Below are 18,097 nucleotides of genomic sequence, written 5' to 3'. Positions count from 1 at the left end.
TTTTTTTGTCTGTTTTTTTTTGCTTTGTTTTTTTGTTGTTGTTGTTGTTGTTGTTTTGTTTTAATTTATTTATGTTGATCCTGCCTGTGTTACTTCATGCTTAAATGAAAAAGAAAAAACAAAAAACCCAATAAATATATAGTTTAAAAAAAAAATGTGTGCTGAATAATGACATTTGGGCTTTTTTACTTGTACTTAAATAACAAATTTGACCCCAACAGCATGTAAGGGTTAATATATGCAACGTTCTTTTCAGTATCTGAAGTCTGTCATTTGAATCAATCCTATTGTAAGACTCTTTGTGCTAGCATTAAATACTGTGAGTTAAAATTCTTCTTTTTGATTCTTAACATTTAGTTGCAATGGCCTCTCAAATAGCAAAGGTGTTGTTGTCATTGGATGCTGAAGCACTCGGCTCGCTCAAAGAAGGAGTCAATTTCAAGAAAAGCCCAGAGGATGGCAAGTGTTACATCATTTTTAAGAGCAACAATTACTTTAAAGCATGCAAAAACCAGTGCAAGCATCAAGGGGGGCTGTTCGTCAAAGACGTCGAAGACCTGGATGCAATGTGAGAGCAGGAACAGATTTCAGAGATTATCCATTGTCGACTTTTGATTATAGCTGACAGAACTGTCTGTTCCCTCAGGACTGTAAAATGCACCAAACACAACTGGAAATTAAATGTGTCAACAATGAAATATGTGAACCCGCCCGACAGCTTCTTGCAGGATGAGCTCGGTAAGTTCTGTCTGCACAGTGCCATTTCCTGTATATTGATATTCCACTTCCTGCAATGTGAGCTGTGGATCTGAAATCTAAATATGCAAACTACAAAGCTGGATTATGGGATGTGTGGTTAGCTTGTAACTATAGCTCTTGCCACAGTAGGCGCTAACAGTCAGAATAGAAACTACTTCCCTGCTTTTTTTATTTAAATGCTAAATTGGCAGAGGGCCCCTTCTAATGAATAATTTGACAATTTGTGCCAATAACTGCAATTGTGAAGCAATGTCAAACTAATTCTTTCCAACAGACATTTTCCATGCTGCACATGAGTGGGGTGTAAACTTATTAATGTAATTTTCTTCTCTGCAGGGTAATTTTTCCCTTAAAGAATAGTAAATATAACTATTTATAATAGGAAATAGTAAATTGTTGAAAGGGACAGCTCTCTTAGCCCTCTGGTTTTATGCGCAGCCATGGAAACACATGCCATGAAGCTCCTACCACACAGTTTTGCTGATGTTAGTGTCGGTTAACTCCACAGTTATAGAATCAGCAGAGTGTCGCCAACTTCTGTGCACTATGCATCTCAGCACTCAGCAACAGCGCTCTGTGACTGCACTTGTTCTGATTAATCTGTGTCTCTCCCCTTTACTTGCATTATCTGGTTGTGTGGTGGATGAATAAACACCCATCTGGACAATATAATGTTTTAAATCCTCAGTTAAACATTAGCCAGAAGTGCAGTTATCGTTGTTGTGCAGGTTTCCAGGAATTCAACAGTGGCCATAAATTGCTGTAAAGTACAATAAGCAGTGAGTTGGAGTTCAGGTTCATTTAAAAAAAAATGTAGATATCCCCTCAGACAACAGACAAATACTGTAACCAAGAAATCAGTGGCAAATATATTAAATGAGAGCAAACAAGAAAAGACAGCAGAGGAAAATAATTTGATACAGTAAAATATGCACGCAAACTAATGCAAAAAATACAGACAAGCAGTAATCAGGGGAAGTGGAAATATCAGGGAAACTAAGAGACAGTTATTCACGGGTTCACCCGCACTCCTGCTCTCTCACACAAATCTGATTCTGAATGTTTAAATAAAATCAAACTTTGGTTTGCGCTCAGTTTTCTTAAACTTGGTAAAAAGTGAATAATTCTTATTGACGCCAATCTAAATCAAACAGTTCAGTTTCATCATTTATTGATAACACAAATGTCAAATCTTCCTCTCAGAGTCTCTGTGTCAGCAGTGCTCTCTTCCTCACAGCACATACACTATCATCACAATATTAACCACCTTTGTTACTCCAAACGTACTGCCATACTTGCAGTGCTGTTGTCACACCTGTCTTGATTAGTGCAGCTCTCTTCTCTGCAGTCGAGGACCTGCTCTTAAACAGCTCCTTCTAATGTTATGTGCACACGGTGCATTACAGCACCGATTTGTCTGCTTCACTTCACTTATTTGTAACACAGTGGTGCAGTGAACACACTGCCTACTGTCTTCTCTTGTTGTTCTTACTCAAGTACAAACGATCCAGTCTGAAGCTAAAGCAGAATATAATTCAGCTTAACTTAGCTTTGAGTTATGTGGGAGCTAGAAGAGGCTTAGCTTCTCTCCCATCAGAGAAACACAAATCATATATCTGTATGGGTCACTAGCTCGTTACCAGCAATCATTATTTGAACCCCTTTAAACGTGTTGTTTAGTTGAATCAGTAATATGAAATAGTTACTTACATACATAATGTAACTCAGTTATAAGAAAAATGGAAAAGGTGCTATAGTGAAGCTTGTATTGAACACTACAGTTTAAATGTATGTCACGTAGTATGAATAGCTCTAATTAATGCATTGAGAATAACAAAATAATAATAATATAAATGCCATGTAAGGACAACACCTGAGCTTGTTGTTGCACTCGCAGAGGTGGAGGTGTTGGATGATGGGGGGCTGCAGTTGGTGGAGCTGAGCCCTGTTGACCCCTGGATGGCTGATCCTCGAGAGCCTCTGGAGCTCCAGGAAGGAGAAGTCAAAGTACCTGTTTTGATATTACACTGTAAATCACAAGTATTTAACCACAGTTTTTGAGACAACACTGTTCATATTACTGTGCTACTCTTATGAAACTATTTGGCAAAATTATCTAAAATTTGAATTTTCTAAGTAATAATAATAATAATCTCAAATTTTCTTGATTGTGAATGAACGAAGAGTGAAAAGTGCATCAGCTGTCTCCGAAAATACATTTTGTTTGGCCTTCCTGTCAGGTGACATACTTCACCCACGCCTGCATGGAGCTACAGTTTGGTGAGAGAAGGTTCATGTTCGACCCCTGGTTGAAGGGTCCTGCATTTGCCAGAGGCTGGTGGCTTCTCCATGAGCCTCCAGCAGACGCCCTGGACAGACTTTGTGCTGCAGATCTCATCTACATCAGCCATATGCACTCAGACCACCTCAGGCAAGCTCTGCTAATGTTGTTAAATATACATACAAATAACTATTGCATATTACTGCTGATTTTATTTGAAGCAACAAAATGACTCAGAGAAAACACAGTACAGTGTCTACAAACTACTTCAGCTGTTCAATTCATCTGGACTGCACAGGCTTAGATACATTACAGTGTTTGATCCATGACCAAAAAAGGAAAAGAGCACACACTGTATACAGTCATGGCAAAGGGAAGGGATACTGTTCTTAGATTAAAGGCTGTAAAAGGACTCCATCATATACAGGACACTGAATAACAATTCAGAAAGGACAAATATATAATATATAATAAAACCAAGACCAGATTACTTTCTTTATGATGTTGTGATATGTAAAACGTTAGAAGTGACTGTGCACGTAAAGGAATATTGTTAGCAAAGACAAATAAAATCATGCAAATAGTTCTATTGGTTATTTTGCAATGAAAACTATAGAATATAATTACAACTCTTAACACTACAGGATTTGTTTTCCTATAATTGTTTGTAATTAACAACGAGCTCATTCTGTGAAGAGCAATAGGAAGAAAAAGGAGTGGCTCATGACTTCACATGTAACTGTTAATGTCACTTCTGTCTACAAATGAAAAGAAACAAAAGCAGTTTTTGGAATATTAAATAAAATTGTTTCTTTCTGGTTAGAAACTTCAGAATCTACAAAGAGTATAATTTTTAGCCTTGGATACTGTTCATGTTGACCCTTGCTTTGTAGTTATCCCACACTGAAGGTCTTGGCAGAAAGGAGGCCCAATGTCCCCATATATGTTGGTGACACATCCAGACCTGTGTTTTGGTTAGTAATGAAGTGGAGCTCAATCTTCCCCATAAATTACAGAGGAAACGATCCAAAGTGAGTCTGCTATTCTGCTGTGACAGGTATTTGGAGCAAAGCCAAGTGAAGCTGACCAACATTAAAGTCACTCCCTTTGGTGTTTGGCAACATGTAAGTCACGCCTCTATCATTTGGTCAAGAGTATTTACAATAAACATGTTTGGAAAATGTTGCATTGTAAAATCATTCATTCATTTACATTTTGGGGGAAATATGATTACGAAGTAAAATGGCTCTTACTGTCTCTTGCAGATTGATAATCACCTGAGATTCATGATCCTGATGGATGGTGTACATCCTGAAATGGACACCTGCATCATTGTTGACTACAAAGGTGTCATTTTGAATAATATCATTACTGATCCTGTGAAAATAAGTCTGATTAGGTTATAAAACTCAGTTTTGATTGCAGGTCACATGATCCTCAACACTGTGGACTGCACCAGACCAAACGGAGGCAGGCTACCACAAAATGTGGACGTGTTGATGACTGACTTTGCAGGAGGAGCTTCTGGATTCCCGATGACCTTCTATGGAGGGAAATACAGCGGTGAGCCTGAGCTAGGTTAGCTTAGTTAGCTTTTAGCTCCACCTGCACACAGCAGTGTCTAAGTTAGTCTTTTGACAGTTACATGTAGCTCTTTTAGCCATGTAGAAACTGACTTGTTTAACCGATATGTTGTGATCAACAGTGTCAAAGTGCACCAAACTGCTGAGATGAAGCAAATGTTGCTGATGTGTTTCCAGATTTCTGGAAGGCAGAGTTTATCAAGAATGAGAGGAAGAAGCTGCTGAATTACAAAGCTACACTGGTGAAATCCCTGCAGCCCAGGATCTACTGCCCATTTGCTGGATACTTTGTGGAGGCTCATCCATCAGACAGGTGGCAGGGCTCGCAAAATTTCAAAATCCCTGGTAGCCCTTCGGGCAGGGACTCTTCAGTTTGTGGTAGCCCAAAATAAATTTAAGTAGCCCGAATAAAAAAGAGAGCAATTTTTTGATTGATGTTTTGTTTCCTGTTTTGTTTCCGTTACAATATTATACATTAATATTGTAACGGAAACAAAACATTAATCAAAACATTGTTGAAACACAAATTAAACATTGTATAAAAGTTACAATCATCAACTCAAATACTTGGTTCTAATTGAACAGAAATTTCTATGCACTTGTAAGAACTGTGTAGAACATGAATCAGTCTGTGTCAGGTCCTGAATTTGGAATTTCCACTGAAGTCAAGGGTAAGAGATAAGTGAAACCAAGATCTAGGACATTTTTTTTGAAGTTTGCAAAGACTGCTAAATTTTGCCAATGGTAGTTCACTCTTTGCAACATAGTACGCTGTTCTAAACAGATTTTTCAGGTTTATTTTTAGTATGTTCTTTGCAATTGGTGTTTGTTCTGGGAAAGATATTGCAGACTGAGCAATATTGCATTTCTCATGGGTTCTAATGGGGGTCTTTCTTAAAATTACTGGTCCCAGTAACAAAGGCGCTTGTCGACTCAGAAATCGAGGGAAAACCAACAACACACCCGGCAGAACATTATGTTATTTACAGGGGTGCACATAAGTGGTCCGCAGGTGCGCATTTGTTGTCAAAATAAAAGACGCGCACCAGATAAGAAGTTGCAACGCGCCTTTGCGTACATATAAAAGGCACTGTTTTTGTCCGCTAGAGTGGGATTTTCACGGCATATTCTGCACCACATCTCTGTGTGTTCATCATTTGTTTGAAGCCAGCTCACCTCCTGCAACCACTTTTCCGAGAATACGCTCTTCTTTTGCGGCTCGGACTCCTCCTGACATTTCTTTGGAGGTGGAGGAACACCAAAGTAATTGCTTAAAGGAGCTTCTTCGACATCTTTAGGAGTTCTAAACAAATGTCTGTCCTCCTCCAGAAAATCTGGAGGTGCGCGTTGCAACTTCTTATCTGCGCACCTGCGGATCACTTATGTGCACCCCTGGTTATTTAGCTTGTCATATTCCAGCCACAGAAATTCTTTTGTCCATGAAACCATAAAGATGCACTTTCTTTTTCCCTCATAGTCTGATTTGTCATAACTTTTCCGTTTTGTGGTAGGCTTTTCTTTGGCTGTCACTTCTTCACCCTGACTTGTCTTATTTGGCTCAGCAGAGCTAAAATATATATCCTGCTGCTTTTTACATACGCACTCACATAACAGTCAGCGATTCTCTGCACAATCAACCTCTCACATGTTTAAGCTTCCTGTGGGAGATTTCACTTGTCAGGTTTGAATAGTAAGCTAATGAGTGATAAGACGATGTCAGAGGAATTGGTGCGCAATTAATCGTCACTCACCAATCAGTGCTGCCGCTCTCTACACACAGTTCGCGCGATCGCAAAGTGAAAGCAAAAAACAAGCGTAAATTCAAACGCGATTTCAATATGTCACATATTGACAGTGGCTCCCCGATGCCAATGACATAATTACCCAGCTACATTTCCGAAAGAATGCAAAAGCATTGACATATATCTCAGGACTGAGATAGATTTTGGTAGCCCGACTGGAAAAATCGCTAGCCCCGGGACATCGGGCTAGCGATTTTGCGAGCACTGGGTGGAGTTTGTAACGAGGTTTGCACAGCATCAGAGATGCATCAATAAAGAGCAAAAGGGTTGGAATGACTTTTATGTTCCCTGACAGGGAGAATCCTCACAACAAAGTTAGCTGATCTGATGCAGATAGAGTCCAAGGTCAAAGCTGATGTGTAGTTCCTCTGGGCAACTTCATATTTAAAGAACAGCTACATCCAATAACTGATAAAACAGAGTCTATATCTGGGATCCTCTTTGTATCTCGTGCCTATTTAACTGTAGCTCAGTTTCAGATGTGTATGAGCTGCAGTTTATCTCGGCATGTTAATCTACTACCAGGGGCGATTCTACGATCAGATCTTTGGGGGTGCTTTTCTGCTTGTTTCAATGTCAGCCTGCTACATTTTTACATTCTTAGGCTGCTCATTCTGACTTAATGCACTTACTTTTTGATGTGACTTTTTAGTAACAGATTGGAATTTTGTGCTGTAAGATTTATGAGTTTCATGCTCTCATAGTGGTACTTGGGAGAGCTTGACATTTTTATCAGATGGTACACACTGTAAAAAGTTTGAGAAACACTGATAAGTGTGTGTGTGCTTTTGGAAAACATTTAAAGCTGCAGTACAGAATCTTTGAAACAAGCTTAAAACATTTTTAGAATATAAACAGAGCACTCTGCTTCTTTCTACAGCTCCTCACTCCACCAGGGCTGTTTGGCACTTTCTGATGTGGCAAATGTGGTGCACGTACTGCGGCAGTCATACAGACAACTGGACAGTCCAAAAGTTGGCCTACCTATTACTGGCTGAGGTTTTAGTAGAGTTGTGGCTGAACCAAAAATATATCATTAATTTTAATCTCCCCAATCAATGATAATGTTATGTTGGAATGTTGTTAAAGAGGGTCAAAAATGTTTCAACCCAGTTTGTTTTGACTTTTCACTTTCTCCTCATGTTCCCCTCTTTCCTCTCTCCTTCTTTGGACTGACAATCATACACAAATAGATTGTATTCAATTAGATGAAAAAATCACATTGATATGAAAAATAAATACTATTAAGATCACTAATGAAAAAGTCCTCTCTCAGTGTACTTTCAACCAAAAGGCAAATAACCAAACCACATGAACATCTAATAAAAGATATAAATATTGAAACACTGATCCAACATTATCCTTGATTGACGGATCATTTGATTTTACACTTTTACCTGAATGTGGCTCCTGTTTTTGAAAAAACTTCCTGACAGGGGATTTCTTTAAATCACCCTGCCGTTCTTCAGTTGAGACGTCTGAGTTCAGAAAACACACAAACACTGCAGAAGTTTTTCACTCGCGAGGGGCAGTCATAAAACGCACGAACTGCGCCCCACGACTGTCCGCGTCCTTTATTTATACAAGATGTTTTGTGTGTGTGTGTGTGTGTGTGTGTGTGTGTGTGTGTGTGTGTGTGTGAAGATAACATCAGTCAAGGCAGCGGGTTTTTCCCTTTTCTATCTGTATGTTCTCGTAAAAGAGCTGAGCTTGGTCTTCTCTACATCTAAATGTTCAGAACAACAGGATGCGGTTAGTAGCTGCATAGGTTCATCACACAAGTTACTAGGTGAAAAGTCACCTAGTAACTAAGTCACTTAAACATGTGCTTAATAATAAGATAAAAAGATACATTTCATATAGCTGATCATATTATACAATATTCTCTTGACATTCCCTCCTGTTGAGCACGAAATGAAATGTACAATTCATCAGTGAGCAACTACTTGTTCCATTTTCAGTTACTACATCATAAGTTACACTTCATCTTCATGAAACAAATAGGAAAAGAAGTCTTCATCGGTTTTGGTACATCTGCGTATGCTGTGAATGACAAACTAATCATCTGTGAAATTGCAGCTTTAAACAAAGAGTAACATACGTAAAGAAAGGCAAAATAAAATCAAGAAAAATTCAATGACGATCAACAGTCTCTTTAAAACTTGTTAAAGTTCAGGGCTTCTTCCTGGATCAGGATGTTGATGATGTTGTTGTTGTTGTTGTGCACTTTACAAAAGTCACTCTGAAGGTGGTCGGAAATCAGAATTAGTGCACCCGTCCCAGGGTGTTTCCCATACATGGCTGTGTTAATATGCTCGGCATGTGCGAGCAAACATAACAGTCTTTCTCTGTGGTTTTGTTAAACACATAGCTGTATCAGTCACTTTTCATCCAAGGATGGATGTGATCTTGTGTCATGTCCATTAGGTGTAAGTTGTCGTACGTCCATCTTCTCTGTCTGCCTCGTGGCTCAGCTGCTGTTGGCATCGGCTGGGGTCCTGTAAGGGTGAGCTTTGTAGTCAAGGTAACCATCAGGGTTCCCCTTCACACCTACACCTGGCTGCCTAAAGTTGATCGGATAGAGATTGGAGTGCGGGCTTACCCTACGGGGGCCCCAAGAACGCACTTACCACCCTCACCCCCGAAACAACCAAGCGTAGGCGCTTCCTCCTCGGTGTCGGGGCTTCCCGGGACCTCAACCTTTTTGCAGTGGCTCTGATGTATCCAAGATGGTCTCTCTGCAATTTTACAGGCTGTGGGTGTTGTCAATAACACTTGATTTCAACCTGCAAGAGACTGGAGAGTCTTACGGCAGTTTATTGTTCAAAACAATATCCTTATTTTCTAGTAGTTTTGCCATCCATTCTGCCAGAGTTGTTTCTCTGATGGATTTTTCTAAAGGTTCACTTTTCACTGGGAGTGGAAAAGGTCTCCCATGAACAACCTCAAATAATGTCAGTTTTTGAGAGCCTTGTATTAATTTCATCCACATTTTACTAGGCCTATGCACTCAGGCCATTCAGGCCAGAATAATTGCATAAACATTTTGCAACTGAGATTGCATCTGCTTTTTCCACTGGATAAATCTCTGGCCATTTTGAGAATACGTCTATAATCACTAAAGTATAAAAGTGTGTATTAAGGACCTGGACTATCCCCCCCCTTGAGGACACATGGGTCACCCCATGTGTCACTAATGCTGCTATTCTGCACAGGGACTTGGGGAGTATCGGTTTACCTTCACAAGTCATCAAATCATATTATTTTGTGCTCCACATTTTAACCATTTCTTTTGTTCTGCAGTTGATGCGGCTTTTTGTTTATCTTTAGGTACATCAAGTGGTATTTGCATAGAGGATGCAGACATTAATGTGTCTACAGTTTGTTGTGCGGCTAACTTAGCTGCTTGATCTGCAAAGTTATTGCCTTTAATTATTTCTGATTTATCTTTCTGATGTGCAGCACATTTACACAATGCTAGCTGTTTTGGCAACATAATCACTATATAATCACTTCTAATAGTGTCTTTAGAAGATCTCCATGTTGTACTGGGTTTCCAGTAGATTTAATCATTCCTCTATGCTGCCAAATGCAAAATCATGTACTGCTAAAAAAAAAAAAAACATACTGACATTCTGTGCGTCTCTCTGTCTGCTTCTTAGACACAGTCAGCTCCTAATATGGGCATGTAGTTCCTGTTCTAAGTCAAAGGTTTTGGGTTCACACGATTTCCTGTCACAGACACACACATTTCCTGTTTTTGCATTAGTTAGTTTTTGCAGACTGATCGAACTCTTTTCCTAACTTTCCATATAGCAAGAATAAGTGTCCAGCATTTGAGAGTTGTCTCACATGTGTGAGATAAGACAAAGTTGCTTATTATTCTTTTCTTTAAATTGAAGTCACTGCGTGAGGTACTTAGATGATCAGAGTGTGCCCTAAAACAACGTCAGCTGACTTTTTTACTGCCTCTGCTGCAGCTGCACAGGCCTACAAACAACAGAGTCTAATTTGCAGGAGTGAAATGCAAGCGGACCAAATGCCTGTGTTAAAACTGCACCTCATGTAACCTGCACCTCCATCTACATGTAAGTAGAAAGGCTATTTTCAAGTTACTGAATGCTTCTTCTGATTTCTTTTCTATGTAGATGCAAGACTTCATTTTGGCTTAAGGCATTTAGGTCATTCCTTTTTTTTTTTTTTTTTAAAGAACTCACACATCTTACATATTTCAAACTTTTAAGTTAAGAAAAAACTTTGCATTGCTTACAGCTCATAGCTCGCAGCTCCAAAACTAGGCATTAGGAAATCATATGCCTAATCATTATTTGTCATTGTGATCCACAAGTATGATCACAAATTTATTTTTCAAACCAACAAAGCAAACAAACAAAAACAAAAACAAATTGCCTATGGCACCAAGGCTTTGCGTTCATATTAATTGAGTGTAAGCTGCTTTCTTCATTGCAAGTATTTGTTACAATAAGGTTTAATTCATGCATCTTATCACTGAGTTCTAAATTCAAACTATCTCACTTCTAATTCATTTCAATAATAATCTCACATGTAACAATTTGTGTATGTGTGTTTTCATTTTGTGTTTTCAATCAGAAAAATAAACTCAACCTCTCATAACATCACTCATGGATTTCTTGAATTAAAAGCACTTTCAAACCTTAAAACATCCTACTTTACATCCCAAAAGAAATATATTTCATACACACTTTTAAATGTTCTAACCTCTTTCAGACGCCATAAATCGTCTCACACACACTGCCTTTTCTCTCAAACTCCCCCCTTTTTCAGTCACTCAGACAAATCACGCAGAGTCACTCAAATCAAATACTGACAGCATTCACACGGTTAAAATCACTCAAAATATGCTTTCATACGAGTATCTTGGACATGCCTTCCATAATCAGAAAGAGCAAGTCAAAAAGAAAAGAAAAAACTGAAACCTCTCATCATCCTCACAGCTTCTCCCCACACACACATAACTAAAAATAAAACACACCAGCCTTTATGACTCAAGATATATACATCTATCAAAATTCAGTCAATTACTATACATCCACACTAGTATATTCAAACTGTATTTATACTCTCGTAATGCAAAACCAGCCTCTTAATTACAGGCATTTAGCAAAATTTTCAAACAATAGTTACAAAGCTCAATATTCTCGAAACCGAAAGCAACACTCTGCATGCGCGTCACCGCTCCTCATTTACATGAACACACCATCTAAAAATAGAATCAGCAGCCAGTGCACTGTTGTGTTGTCTCAAACCTGTAGCTTTAGCTGTTGTATTCAGGGCTTGACTTATTATTTGTTAGTATAGGTTTGCTCTTCATCTCAAGAGAGTCTCATCTAGGCTAACAGGTTTACAAACAGGTCAAGTGTCTCTATGCACTTGATTAGATTAGGTATTTTCCTTATTTTCTTCATCTCATATATCATTGTACTGAGTTTGAGCAAACCTTAAGCTTGAATCAGACTACTTTTAACAATTATCCACCTCACATCATAACTGACTGAGGTGCCTCTTATTAATTAATATTATGTCATTATTAATGTTATTATTGTTTTGTTCTTCCTTTATTATAACAGCAATAGGATATTACAATATACTACTATACTACTAATATACAATAGTTTATTATTTTATATTTTATTATGTATCCATCTCGGGCCTGTGTGACCTGCAGTTTCACACCTTCCCAAGCTGGAGACATTTGCATTTTCACACTCTTTCTTTGGCTGAACAATGACACAGCCTTAATATACGTTATGCATTTCTCTAATTTATTTTAATATGGTTTCGTGTGAATTATCTGCTTTCATTCATTCTATTCATTCTGGGTATGGTTGTCTACCCAATATTGTATCATTTGGTAATACCAATTTACAGGTTGCTATGCTTCCTATTATTAGTTTAGATATAGTAGCGATAAACTCTAATTTAATTTAAGTTAACCTTAATTTAACCTTTTGTTTATTCCACTTCATTCCTCTTTCCATGCTTTAAAATACAAACTTGCGTATGCTTTGATTTCTTTTTAGCATCCTTTTCAGTATTTATTTCTGCTTGGAGGGTTTCTTATAATTTAGTTATACATTATACATACAGTTATACATTTTCCCTCCCACGTGGGACATTTAGGTGTTCTTTGGATTTCTCCATCTATATGCACTAATTTGTCCAGCGCCTGGACATTTTTTCTCTAACCACTGTTCGTCAACAGTGAGTTTTGTGGGCTGATTCCCCATTATCACAGAACTGCAAAGCTTTCTCTGGTACTAAACTCGGGGGTGGTTGCTGACACGGCCTTCTACCTTTCCCCTTTATCACCAGTGCTTGAGCTTTTTGCAGGATACACAAAGAAAACAATAAAAACAATGGAAGTAGTTCAGCAGCGTATTGTGCTGTAAAATCAACCTACTTCCAAACACATACACAAGACACATATACATACACACAGATAGACATTTGCGTGCTAATTTGTCACGAAGTAATTCCGGCTACTTCTGAAACCAGTCTAAACACAGTTCCTTGTGGCGAACTTAAACCTTATTTGTCACGAGGTATTTGACGGCTACCTCTAGAACCAATCTAAACTTAGTTCCTTCCGGCGAACTCAACCTATTTCACGTGTTTTTTATGAAGTAATTCCGGCTACTTCCAACCTATTTTACGCGTATCCCGAAGTAATTCCGGCTACTTCCAACCTTTGCGCATTTCCTGAAGTAATTCCGGCTACTTCTAACCTATTTTGCGCATTCTTCTAAACCCTTCCGGCAGTTTAAAACCAAAAAGTGTTTTCTCACCCTCAGTCGTCTTTTGCTGGTTGTTCAGGTCATCTGGCTGGACCCCAACGCCGTGGACCAGGCCCGGCCTGGATACGAATTTACGCCCAGGGCTTTCACCTCTACCTAGAGAGGGCTGTCGACAGACTTCGGTTCTGGCTTTCCCACGACGTCAGGATGCAGCAATCAGACCTTATTGGAGTCACAGAAACGTGTCTGGTGTTTCCATCTCTAGGCTTGAAGGACCAATTTAAATGACAGGGGATTTCTTTAAATCACCCTGCCGTTCTTCAGTTGAGACGTCTGAGTTCAGAAAACACACAAACACTGCAGAAGTTTTTCACTCGCGAGGGGCAGTCATAGAACGCACGAACTGCGCCCCACGACTGTCCGCGTCCTTTATTTATACAAGATGTTTTGTGTGTGTGTGTGTGTGTGTGTGTGTGTGTGAAGATAACATCAGTCAAGGCAGCGGATTTTTCCCTTTTCTATCTGTATGTTCTCGTAAAAGAGCTGAGCTTGGTCTTCTCTACATCTAAATGTTCAGAACGACAGGATGCGGTTAGTAGCTGCATAGGTTCATCACACAAGTTACTAGGTGAAAAGTCACCTAGTAACTAAGTCACTTAAACATGTGCTTAATAATAAGATAAAAAGATACATTTCATATAGCTGATCATATTATACAATATTCTCTTGACACTTCCTTATATCCATTATGAACCTGGCTGTCTCTGTGTACACAAACACACACACACACACACAAACACACGTCCTGTTTTAAGCCAGGCACTTACACCTCCGCTCCGCTGCGTCTCAGCCACCATCGTTCTGGCAGAAAGGGCGATAGAGCCAGAGTAGGGGAGAGGCGAGCTGGAACAAACCATTTTGGGGGGGGGTTCTATAATTTTGTTGTTAAAATATTACTTCTCAACCAAGTACTGTATGGTTTTTATATTTTTTGTAGTGTATCACACAAACAGCAAATATTGTTAAAAGAAAAAGTAAGAAATCTTTGGGGGTGCCCCTGTCTACAACCACGACTCCACCTTCATGAGCTGCTCCTATTGTACTGAATTGTGTTTATAACTGACAGTAGTTCAGTTTATCATTAGTTTAAAATGTTCTAGCAGGTGTTTTATTGTTTTAGCATTCTTTCAGTCTCCTGTTGCCACTGTTCCAATATTTTTGAAACATGTTGTTGGCATAAAACATTGAAACTAAAGTGTTATTTTTCTCTCTCTTTGAGATTCTAGTATTATTTACATCATACCCAACTTTTCTGCAAACAGACTTGTACGACACAGTCGTGGCCCGAACTGCCAATGACTGTTAAGTTACAGATGTAGCATTTAAATGGAAACATGAACCTAACTTGTTCTTCATGTGTCCTTTTACTTTTCTCTCTGTTTGTATTGTGTGTTGGGTGTAGATACATAAAGGACACTAATATCAAAAACAGTGCAGAGCACCTCAATGCACTCATTAATAAGCTGGCACCAGCAATCAAGACTTGGACACCGCAGCCAGGTGCTGTGCTGGACCTCGGCCTTGCTCTGAGAGACCCCACCAGCAGGTTGGAACAGCTCACATGTTTATCTGTGTTTTCATTCTTTGTCACTGTGGGAAAGAAAGAGACTCTTATTCCATCTGTGGAATACAACTACATAAACCACAGACATTTAAACAGTAATGTCAGTAATTAAAAGGCCAGTGAATAAACAGGTCATTTTGTTTCTGAGAGTCTCGCTGTCCAAACACTCACAGTCTGCACTGCAAATGTAAAATTCAAAAGCTTTGGACAGTAGCTTCAGCCTGTCTTTTTTAATCTTTATATATTTTGTATGTATGCAGTAACTGTGTATGACTTTTATTCTTACTAACCGAGTTACAACAAGCTACAGCTACTCAATTATCTCATGTCAATCAGAAAATCAGATCTGACTGCATGTCCATGTTATCTGCTGACATCATGTTATTACATTGTTTCAACTGTTATTATCACTACAAACAGCACAAGTAAGACAACTTGTAAAAAACTAAAATGATCACATAAATAACACCCAGGCGCTAAATGAAATACTTTCTTTACAACTGTCTTTGCTATGACCACCCATAGTGAGGCCATCACCCATCCACCAGCCAGTGCAAAACTCTACAAGGACAGCTGGGAGTTCTACTTGTATGTGAACGAGCTGAACAGTGCCATCAAGTCGAACATATTTAAACATCAAAGCTGGATCCAGTTTTATTACACGTGGGCTGGCTTTCAAAACTACAACCTTGTTGTGCGGGTAAATGTTCTGACCAGTTCTTCTGCAGAGCTGTTTGACTCTTTTTTTGGCATGAACTGTCCTGCAGTCGACAGATGAGATTTAAAGTATGCGGAGCGGAGGATGATTGGCCTGAAAAAAGATGATTGGACTAGATCAGTGATGTCACAGTTAATTTGACAGTGAAATTGATGTGAAGCTGAGATTAGCCCCCAAAAACCTGGGACACTGACAGATGTGTGACTAAAGATCTTCTGTACTGAACTTATCCAACGAGCCAAGCTGTGAGCAATGTGATTATGAATGAAATGGGTTTTTTTTTCATGCACATAGTAGTGATTTGTGCATCATTTTACTTTCTGTTAACCTTGTAAACCATAAAATCCAATGGAAAAATGTAGAAGTTCAACAAAAACCAAAAGAACTGAGATGTTTTCATCTCTAACCCTTGTTTGATGAACATACCTTGGGCTACCTTATTGGGATTTTTCGTCCCTTTTTTACTTGTACTTTTTGTACTTGTAACTATGCTATGATAGAGACGGGTTTTCAGTGTTTTAAAGCATTAAATAGGTGTTTTTTTTACACCTGAGCAGAAATTTTATTTTTTATATGTTTTTTAATAATTCACAGCAGCCTCTGTAGTAATTTAGCAGAAGCTGGTAATACACATGCAGGTCGCATCCTCCAACGATGAAATTAAAAAAACAAAACAAAGATCTAGCTCTGTGCTCTGATTCCTCATCACCACTTCACTTCCTTCCAGCTGTTAATGATCTCCTTGGCTCACTCTTTTTTCTGTTGCATTGCTGTCTTACTCAGAATGTGTCTCTGTGTAGGTCATTGAAACAGATGACAAGTTTGAATGCATCACTGACGGTTATGACTATCTGGTGGACTTTCTGGATCTATCGTTCCCCACAAAGAGACCTGACAGAGAGCACGCCTACTTGGAGGTGAGTCACTAAACAAACAGACAGCAGCATAACAGGATGTGAATAATAGTGATTTCCTCGTGACTCCCAGCGTATCACGAGGAAATGATCACGTCTGCCATCTAACATCTGGAAAGTCCTGTTCTGCCTGGATACTTTATTTACATGCTGTTACGCTCATGCTTCTTGGGTTCATCTGAGATTAAAAACAGGATTGGAGTGATGAGGTACGTGGTGCTGCATGGCTGTCTGTGGGATGACCTGTACATCGGCTTTCAGAACCGCATCAGCCGGGACCCAGACATCTACCACCACAAGTACAGATGTTTAATCTCACATGTTTGAGAATTCTTTGTCATGCTGTAAATAGTTCAAATAACTATGCTGCATTTTCAGTGCGTTTTAGCTAAGCTTGAAGACTTTCAATGATAAATATCTGAACACGCTTACAGATTTAGTTACACATTAACATATCTGATTATACACACAGATCAAAATACACAAAACAGTTTATTTAGCAAAATATAATTTTGATCTATTTTAATTTATGTAGGAGGAGCACTCAGACACATGTCTGTTTTTACAGCATGTATGTTGCCATGTTTATTTGGCTATTTTGTTAAGAATATTCATTTCCATTTTAAAGCCTAATAACTCTTAACTTAACTATCACAATCATGAAATGGTGGAAATGGAAAATCCTTGATGCTGCTCTCTTTTGACTAACTTTATAATTGCCTGCATGTGATCTATTTAGGGTACGTGTCAGTTACAGATAAAGAACAGTAACTTAGGCTACATCCACATGAACACTGTACTAGTACACTGTGAATGTATGAACTTCAATCACCTCGTGTTGCCCTCTAGGTTCTGGAAACACTTCCAAGCAGAGCTGCCACTTTGCAGGCCAGACTGGGAACAGTTCCAAAAACAGGTCTTCTACATCGATGAGTCGACCATACCTCTCAGTGATACAGGGATGGGAAACGACTGTGCCCTGTCAGGAATTGATTCTGGTTTGATTCTGGATTTGTGAAGGTCCAGTTACTGATTTCCTGATTTGATGTAATGCATATTAACTATGCAGTTCCAATTGGGCTTAGGTCACCGCTTTATATTAATGAGATAGCAAAGTAATCAATCAGACGGCTGTTAGGTAAGAAACTCAGCTCTGGGTGATCAGTCTTTAATAAACAAAAGACTGATTTTGCACATTTAATCATCTTTCAGACCAGGAAACCTGTTTACAATCAATTTCTATGAAGTATAAAATCTATTTTTTTACCTTAACAATGTTATGTAATTAATGGTAATAGAAATTTAATCTATTTTGTTATTAATCTGCATACTCACCTGAATAACAAAACATGCTGATTCAATAACTTCTGAAAAATAGGAAACACATGAGTTGAGTTGCATGAATACAAGACACAAGGATGGCTATCAATCAAATATTTTGTTTTAATCTGTATAAAATTAAACAAAAACAAAACAATAACTAGTGTAAACTGTATCTACTTCGATGGATGAAATCAGTTTCTCATATATTTGACATTATCATTATTATTATCATTGTGAAATGAACAAGAATGCAAACGTGATTAAATTATTCATTGTGGCTTTGTTTGTTACACATGCTTAGTACGACTGTCAAGCTG

At 38.6% G+C, this 18,097-nt stretch overlaps 1 protein-coding gene across 1 annotated transcript; it reads left to right on the top strand.

Annotated features, from left to right (window-relative positions):
• Nucleotides 1-362: 362 nt before the first annotated feature.
• LOC116331606 (cytidine monophosphate-N-acetylneuraminic acid hydroxylase-like) lies at nucleotides 363-17,874 on the top strand. Its single transcript, XM_031754345.2, has 14 exons — nucleotides 363-568; nucleotides 647-738; nucleotides 2,657-2,766; nucleotides 3,000-3,190; nucleotides 3,934-4,014; nucleotides 4,098-4,164; nucleotides 4,306-4,387; nucleotides 4,466-4,603; nucleotides 4,801-4,936; nucleotides 14,664-14,807; nucleotides 15,351-15,525; nucleotides 16,344-16,460; nucleotides 16,641-16,756; nucleotides 17,307-17,874. Exons 1-14 carry the CDS (start codon nucleotides 363-365, stop codon nucleotides 17,473-17,475), a joined length of 1,824 nt encoding a protein of 607 aa, XP_031610205.2. The 3' UTR covers nucleotides 17,476-17,874.
• The last annotated feature ends 223 nt before the right edge of the window (nucleotides 17,875-18,097 follow it).

This window comes from Oreochromis aureus, linkage group 17 (assembly GCF_013358895.1).
Source record: "Oreochromis aureus strain Israel breed Guangdong linkage group 17, ZZ_aureus, whole genome shotgun sequence".
In the NCBI taxonomy this organism is placed as follows: domain Eukaryota; kingdom Metazoa; phylum Chordata; class Actinopteri; order Cichliformes; family Cichlidae; genus Oreochromis; species Oreochromis aureus.
Note: the sequence above shows the minus strand (reverse complement) of the source record. Positions and strands in the feature narration are given on the sequence as shown.

Bases quoted from the DNA above. Each gene is read 5' to 3' on its own strand.
- LOC116331606 (XM_031754345.2), top strand. From the start codon at position 363: ATGGCCTCTCAAATAGCAAAGGTGTTGTTGTCATTGGATGCTGAAGCA. The intron at 3,191-3,933 runs GCAAGCTCTGCT...CTTGCTTTGTAG, and splicing joins ATGCACTCAGACCACCTCAG to TTATCCCACACTGAAGGTCT. The intron at 4,937-14,663 runs GTGGCAGGGCTC...TGTTGGGTGTAG, and splicing joins GAGGCTCATCCATCAGACAG to ATACATAAAGGACACTAATA.